This window comes from Lactuca saligna, chromosome 9 (genome assembly GCF_052625555.1).
Source record: "Lactuca saligna cultivar CGN05327 chromosome 9, ASM5262555v1, whole genome shotgun sequence".
Classification (NCBI taxonomy): domain Eukaryota; kingdom Viridiplantae; phylum Streptophyta; class Magnoliopsida; order Asterales; family Asteraceae; genus Lactuca; species Lactuca saligna.
This window is the reverse complement of record NC_136425.1, coordinates 67,956,626-67,965,046: the sequence shown is the minus strand read 5'-3', so window position 1 is coordinate 67,965,046 and position 8,421 is coordinate 67,956,626. Positions and strand designations below refer to the sequence as shown.

The window sequence follows — 8,421 nt, the reverse complement described above, 5'->3', positions numbered from 1 at the left end:
TTGTGATTTATTCTATTTATTGTTTTTATTTCGAAAGTTTACTTCAAAAAATACTTAATTTTTTACACGTTAATATTCAATATGATTATTTAAAACATGATAATAATTTTATTAGTATAGACTGAATTATTCACCATTTCATTTATATTTATTTTAAAATTTTATTTTAGAATATATTTAATGTCTACACTTTATATTTAATTTTTTTAACACACATAGTATTCAATAAACTTGAGGTGTACGCTTATATAATTATAGTAAAATAATTTATGAGTAATGGTATTGAGAGATCATGGTATTTATAGTGAATATACCTTCCTTAACATTCAAATTATCTTTACTTTGACATCATGTGTGACAAACTTGCATGCAACGTATCTCTTAACTAAGGCATCCACCATTGTACTAGTTGATCTAACTATATCCCTCTCAAGCCACCTTGCATGCCACTAAATACTAATCTTTATTGACTAACTATTTTCGTCATGGAAGTTACTGAATGGGCTGATGAACTGGAGAAGTGATAGGTGATGGTAAAGTTGAAGAAACAGATGGTGAAAAAGAAGTTTCATGAAATTGTGTTGGTGTATGTGAGTTATCATTATCTTTATTGTCATCATATAAAGATGGAATAACCATTGAATGAAATGGATCAGTTTGAGTGGCATACTTGGATTCATGAAAGGGAAAAACATCCTCATGAAATACCACATCCCTAGAAATAAAAATTTCTTTTGTTTCAACATCCAACATCTTGTACGCTTTCATTCCCATTGGATAACCAATAAAAACACAACATCTTGCACGAGGAGTGAATTTGTTTCTGGAACTAGCAAGTGTAGATGCAAAAGCCAAGAAACCAAAACTTCTAAATCTTGCATAATCAGGAGAAGAGTGATAAAGTTTTTCAAATGGGGACAAATTTGTGAGTAATTTTGAGGGAGTTCTGTTGATAAGAAAAGTTGCACAAGTAATGCACTTAGACCAAAATTTATGTGGAATCTTTGATTGAAAGAAAAGAGCTCTTGCAACATTTAAGAGATGCTGATGTTTTCTTTCAACCACTGAGTTTTGCTGAGGACATTCCACACATGAATATTGATGAATGACACCTTGAGCATTAAAGAAGTCTGTAAAAGCTAATTCTTTTGCATTGTCTGAACGAAATTTTTTGATCTTAGTGTTGAATTGAGTGAAGATCATTGCAAAGAACTTTGGAATAATACTCTGAACCTCAGATTTTTGTCTAATCAGATAAGTCCATGTAAATCTTGTGCAGTCATCAACGATTGTAACAAAATATCTATTTCCTTTGTAATCAGGTAAATGATATGGTCCCCATATGTCACAGTGTATCAGTTCAAAAGATACATCAACAACATGATTTTGAGAGTTAAAAGGTAATCACTTCTGTTTAGCCAAATGGCATATATGACATACATGTTTATTCAAGACATTATTACTACACAAACTTTTATCAAGAAATCTCAGCTTATCATAAGCAGGGTGTCCCAATCTTTGGTGCCACTGCTGTAAAGAGACAGTATGAACACGAGCATCTTGTATAAAATTTTCCAGAATATAAAGCCCCCCTTCAACTTTAGCTATGCCAATCTGCTTCTTGGTTAACATCTGTTTTATAACAGCATGATCATGATAAAAAGAAGCCTTAATGGTTCTATCATTCGCCATTTTAGAAATGGAGATGAGGTTAAGTTCAAATTGAGGAATATATAGAACATCTTTAAGTACAATATGTTCATTAATGTGAACATTACCCATGTATTCAACTTGAATCTGTAATTGATTTGGTAGCCTCACTTTTGTCCCAAAAATGTGTTTTAAATTTGTAAATAACAACTTGTTATTACAAATATGTCTGGTTGCACCAGTATCCATAATCCAAATATTGGATTGAATACAATCTGAACTTAGAGTGAGAATATAGTGAGTACCTGAATCTTTTTCATCTGCAACAGTAATGGAATTTGTTGAAGCCAATTTTCCTGTTAAAACAACAATCAACTGTTGACATTGTGCATTAGTCAAATTTGTGATGGGATCAGCCACATCATCTCCTTGATTGTCAATTTGTGATCTGTCATTCACAGAATTAACATGAGAATTGTTGTTTTGATTAAAACGATAACCTGGAGGGAAACCATGAAGCTTGTAACACTTATCCACTTCGTTTGCAATGAGTACACATTGAAGAAGAACGGGTTTTAGAATTGAATCGATATTTCGAGTTGCTATTTTGAACATTGAAGGCTACAGGAGAGGAATTAGCAATTGAAGGAACATTTATCTCACGCTGACGTTCTTCTTGAATAACAAGCGAAAAAATCTTGTTAACAGATGGAATCGGATCCATAAGCAGTAATTGACTTCTGATTTGAGCATATTTCTCATTCAGACCCATTAAGAACATCATTGTGTGCTCAATTTCTTTAGCGCCACGACAAATACACAATCCACAGGTACAATGAACATCGAAATTTGATAATTCTTCCCAAAGAACCTTTAATTTTGTAAAATAGACACTTACAGAATCATTGCCTTGTGATATGTTCATCAAATCACGTTTAATCTGAAAGATGCGAGGTCCATTGCTCTGTTGAAACCTCTCCTTGAGTTCTTTCCATATTGCTGATGCAGTTTTCAAAGAGATGACCGATGCAGAAATTTCCTTTGAAATTGAATTTAGGATCCGAGAAATAACAATGTTATTATTGCGATTCCATGATTTGTATCGAAGAGTATCTGTTATCAAAGGTTGTGTGATTTCACCATTGACGAAATCGAGTTTGTTTTTGACAGAAAGAGCTATGGTCATCGAACGAGACCAAGAAGCATAGTTGTCTCCTGTGAGAACCTGATTAACTAGCAAGAGACCAGGATTATCGGTGTGATGTAGGTAATATGGATCATCAGATGATCCTGAAGATCCTTCACTTGGATTACTGAATTGAGACATTTGTAAAACAGATTATGAAGTAAAGAAAAACAGAGATCAAAAGATCGATCGAGAAAGATGACAAAAAATCAATCGAGAAAGATGAACGAAGATCAAATGAAACCATTAGTCATGATGATGAATGCGGAAAGAAAATAGCTCTGATACCATAATATCAAAGTAAAAGAGGAAGAAATAGAAGATGGAATAATTAACACGTAAGCCTTTAAAATTGAGACCAAAATGAAAATGTACGGATCTTGATCAACACATTACTAAACTGCTGAATTCTTATCTCAAACAAAACATGCGTTCCTTTTATTTATTTATTTATTTATTAGTTTATAATCCGTAAAAATCACAATTGTAAAATCAATTAAAATTTCATAGTAAAAACTTAAAATAATTAATCAATTATTTCAAATAAATTATTTTAAATAAATTATTAATTAAGAGATATTTTTTAATTATATAAAATTATAATCATCAATTTAAATAAATACATGAAATTATCTCGTCTTATAATATATATATATTTATTTTATTTTATTTTTTATTCTAATATTATTAATTTTATGTAATTAGAGTATAAAATCTAAAATTTGAAATGAAGAATCAATTATTAATTTAATATAATTAGAGTGAGAAATTTAAAATTTAAAATTTAAATTTTAAAATGGATAATTAATAGGTTGACATTAATGATGATATCTAATATTTTGACACTTATCAATAGGAGAATAAATTTATTTATTTATTAGAAAATTAGAATAAGGATTTATTTATTTATTTATTTTCTAATAAACAAGTAAGCCTCTTAATTGTACGGATATTTATCTTTGATCAACACGCATTTTTTTCCCTTTGTTGAGATAAAACGTCATGACCTTCCATACATACATAATATTAATTAAAAAAATAAATTATGAATTAATATATATGCCTAAATTTAGGTTTCTATATATTTTGGTTAACATAAATATTAAATTCTTATCTTTACTTAGGTCAATGGAAAGATGTGTGGAATGTAAGTAGGAAAAAGAAAAAATTCATAAATTTTCATTAAAATCCTACCACAATATGATCATTCAACTCCAAACACTCTCTCATCTATATTATACTAGTTAAAAAATTAGTTAAACTTTTATAATAAAAAATTATAATTATTAATCTATTATTTTAAATAAATTATTAATTAAAAGATATATCAAAATTTTAAAGTTATTATAACTTCAAATTTAACATATAATTAGAAAATATAAATTTGAATTTTGAAATTAGTTGCCTAATATATCACATGATATAATATTAATGAGCAGTTGTATTAGAGTGACACTTGGCAAAAAGAATTTAAAACTATTCATTTATTAGAATAAGGATTCACCTTTATTCTATTAAACCCTTATATAACACCTATTGTGATAACCTTAATACATGTGAATTATTAACTCATGACATGTATATATAAACATTTATAATAAATAGGTTGTAAAAATAATGAAAAAATAAAATTTATAAAATACATGCTACTAAAATCTCGAATCAATATAATATATGACTCCAAAATATTATCGAATATATAATAAATATTATTTTACAACCTATTTAAATTTATAACTTGTAGCTAATGTCATACAATACATGATTAATTATTGTCAGAAATACGGTTGTTACATACACATATCCATATCCTCGCTCCCATACCCGTACCCTTACTTTACCCTCAAACACACACCTATACACACGTATGTACACACATGGACGCGCGCACACACACATACACATACAAAGCTGACACCAACAAGCCCCACCAACCAATGTTTTAAAACCTGGGTCGACCCAACCAGTTCAACCGGTTGGACCGTGACCCGGGGTAGAAGACGGGTCAATTAAGAATGGTTTTTTTGTAAAAATACGGACCGGATCGGTCGAGTTTCTCCTAAACCACGGTTCAACTGCTTATGTTGAATCGGTTAAAATCGGAGTGACCCATTTTAATTAGGCTTGGATAGCGGATACAAGTAGCGAACGCCAAAACAACAAACCGTTTGCGATTCTTCAATGTTTTTTAATGTTTAAACTTTGTGGACATCAAATTATTGGTTTTATATGTATATGTATTATGCATTAAAGTAAAAATATATAAAAATAGAAAAATATCATAAACCGGTTGACTCGGCGGTTCAACTGGTTGAACCGGTTAACCCGTGAACCGATCATCACACCGGATCAACTAAAAACCCGAGTTTTAAAACATTGCCACCAACACCAACACTGACGTCAATCCCACCCAATCTCTACATTGACAACCCACATCCACACTAACTCGTCCACATCTAAACCAACAATCTCACATAGGTTTAAGTGTATGATTTAGGGGGTGTTTGTGATTTTTTTTAATCTTAAAAGTCTTTTTTGTAAAAAAAACTTTTTTGAGCTGTGATTTTTTTCCAATTGTTTTTAAATTTGTTTGTATTAGCTTTAAGAGTAAAAGTCAAAGCCACAAAATTACAAAAAAAAAAAAAAAATAGATTTCATAACTTTTGAAAAACCGACTTTTCCAGCAAAAAGTTGTATTATAAAGAACTTTTCTATTTGCCAAAAACGTTTGGAATTCTTTTACTTTTTGAAAGAATTAAAAAATTATTTGAAAAATAATCTTTAAACATCCTTTTAGTAAATGAAAGTTATATTATTATTTTTAATAAAAATCAATAAAAAATATTTAGGTTATATTATATAAATTTACTTTTTAATTTTTTCTATATATCTACAAAAACAAACATAAAACCATTACGTCTATCCATGTCAACCAAATACCTAATATGTTTTAATTCCTTTAAATTATAATTTTTATGAACAGATTTCATTTATTTAAAAAACATTTGCGAATCTAGGTTAAGTATTGGATTTTATTATTATTTCGTTACTTGTTAATTATTTATAGTTAACCCATAATCGGTAATTAGTTTGTTATCGTGGTGCTTTTATCACAATTTTGACTCGAGCCTAAAAAATATAACGCGACAACTTTTTTGTGCCCGAACCGAATCAGACCCTGCGCCACAGAAACGAGTACCGGTGCTCCGACTGTGCTTTCTTTCTCTCACCTATCTCCACTCTCAGACTGTGTTTTCTCTTCTCTCACACATTTGCTGCGTGTTTGCTCGTTGTTCAGACTAAATTCAGTCTCCGGTGACTGGTGAAGTTTCTGTTCAGATTCTTAATGCAATAGCTGGAAAATATAGCTCGAACCTCTAATGGCGACTCGGAGCTTTTTTTTTACAACTTAAAACTGCAAAAACAGAGTCTCTCCTAATACTTGAAGGTGAGATTGCATTGTCCTTTGCTTATGCGTGTTTTATTTTGATCGTTCTGTGTGAGTAATCTGTGTAAGTTTGGTCGTTCTATATGCGAAATTTCGATCATTCACCAGGACTGATAAATTTTTGACTATGCGCACATATTTAGGGTTTAATATGCACTTGAATGTCTTAGATCTGTGTATCTAATCAACATATCACGAATTTTCCTTCATTTGAGTAGATGATCTTTGTGATTTACCCTCATTTTACTAAGTTATCCATTTTTGCAGTTCATGGACCAAAATGGACAAATAACGAATGTTACTTCATTTAATTTCTGATTCAAGCTTTTTGTGTATGCAGGTGTGCTGAATATTGAAAAGCCGTTTCTGAAAAACAAAGGTTTAACATGGCTGACCCATCTCCACAGGGAGTTACTGCTGAGAACCATACCGATTCTTCTAAACAAATGGAATGTGCACTAAGGTCAATGGCAAGTCTCATATCTTCTGATGGACTGAAAAGGAAGATCAAGTTCTTAGGTCTACGAATGCCATCTGCAAGGATTGGATTAGTTGATGAGGTAATGATTCATGCCTTTCTAGCTTCAATTTTCTTTGTTATGCGGGATTAGTTTTGACAATGAAGAAGAGGAGGGCATTCATGTTTTTGCATAGACAAGAGACCTAGAATGAGTCCCTCTCTCACATTTTTTGGCTGGTGTGTGTTTGGTATGACGGAATCAACAAAAGAATGGAATGGAATGGAATCCCGACGTAATTTTGATTCCTCCCGATTTGTTAATTTACATGGGTAATGGAATCAAAATTGCAATATAACACTTTTTTATTTATAGAATTCCACGGACATTTTTTTTTATTATTTTATAAATTTCATGATTTTAATTGAACTAAAAACATTTTTTTAAAACTACTAGAATAATATTTTCTTTTTTATGGTCGTATTTTTGGGTAATAATTAGCTTTTATTGTGTTTAAAGTAAAATTATTATTATATATGAATAGTGAACTTTTGTATTTTTGACTTTTGCTACAAATACAATAGTTTTGGTTTTTAGACTTTTGCCACAAAATGGTTTTGGTTTTTAGACTTTTGACACAAAGCTAGTTTCTTATTTCATATTTTTGAAACAAAAGTTTATTATTTTGGTAGATTTGGTACCTATACTTTTGTACATTGGCAATTTCTTCCCCTTTATTTTGTAAAAATGGCACTTTCCACCCCCCTTACTTTGTAGAATGGCACTTTCCACCCCCCTTTACTTCGTAAAATGGCACTTTTACTCCTTCATATTTGAACAACGACAATATTCACCCTTCAAACCTTTTGTATATTGCCATGTTTGCAGGTTTAGTCCCTTGAATTTGGTATGTCGGCAATTTTGGTCCCCCCCTAAAAACCATGCACACAAAATGATAAAATGATGAATAGTAGTGTTTTCCTTTGTGCAACTAGAACATACTAAGTAAAAGCTCACCTAGTTAAATAATCTATAGAATAATGTTAACCTTATGCCTTGCATTTAGATATAATTAAGTAAGTATATTCATATGATTCCTACATGCCAACCAAACATGACAATGGAATGTAACGAGTCATTCCATTACCTTACATTCAGTCATTTGCCATTCCATCCAACCATAAAAACCCTTAATTACAATAGCTAAATTAGTTTGTATCTTTTTCTCTAAATCTTTTACCAACAGGAGCAACCCCTTAGAGGGAATATGGAGCTTTCTTTTGAGAAACAGAGTCCCCTGCCTACCACAAACAGGCTAAACACCAACAAATTCCAGCTATTCAATCTTTTTCATTCCATTGAGAAACATATTGGAGTAAAACTTGGTAGGAGTTTTAGCAAGTTGAAGCCAAATGGAGAAATAACAAAACAGGCAGCAAAAAACATTTTGAACATAGAGTCACAGAAGCAAAAAGATGCATCTACTTTTGGAGATCAAGTCAAGGGTTTGACCAGATGCTTTGAGATCAGAAATGTAGTTCCAGAAGTCAAAGGTCAAGCGTCGGGTGACCGCTCAAGAACTCCGTTTGCTGAGAAGACTTTAGGCAAGCATCATAATTACATTATATTTTTTCATGTATTTTGTTACAGTTGAGTCATGTTCCATATTGATAATAAAG

The 8,421-nt window shown here is 30.9% G+C and overlaps 1 protein-coding gene across 1 annotated transcript; it reads right to left on the bottom strand.

Annotated features, from left to right (window-relative positions):
* Window positions 1-1,384: 1,384 nt before the first annotated feature.
* Window positions 1,385-3,166, bottom strand: LOC145014338 (uncharacterized). The gene is made up of 2 exons (XM_078972721.1): window positions 1,956-3,166; window positions 1,385-1,632 (listed from the first exon to the last, which is right to left on the bottom strand). The coding sequence occupies exons 1-2, from the start codon at window positions 2,263-2,265 to the stop codon at window positions 1,601-1,603; spliced, it is 342 nt and encodes a 113-aa protein (XP_078828847.1). The 5' UTR covers window positions 2,266-3,166; the 3' UTR covers window positions 1,385-1,600.
* Between the last annotated feature and the right edge of the window lie 5,255 nt (window positions 3,167-8,421).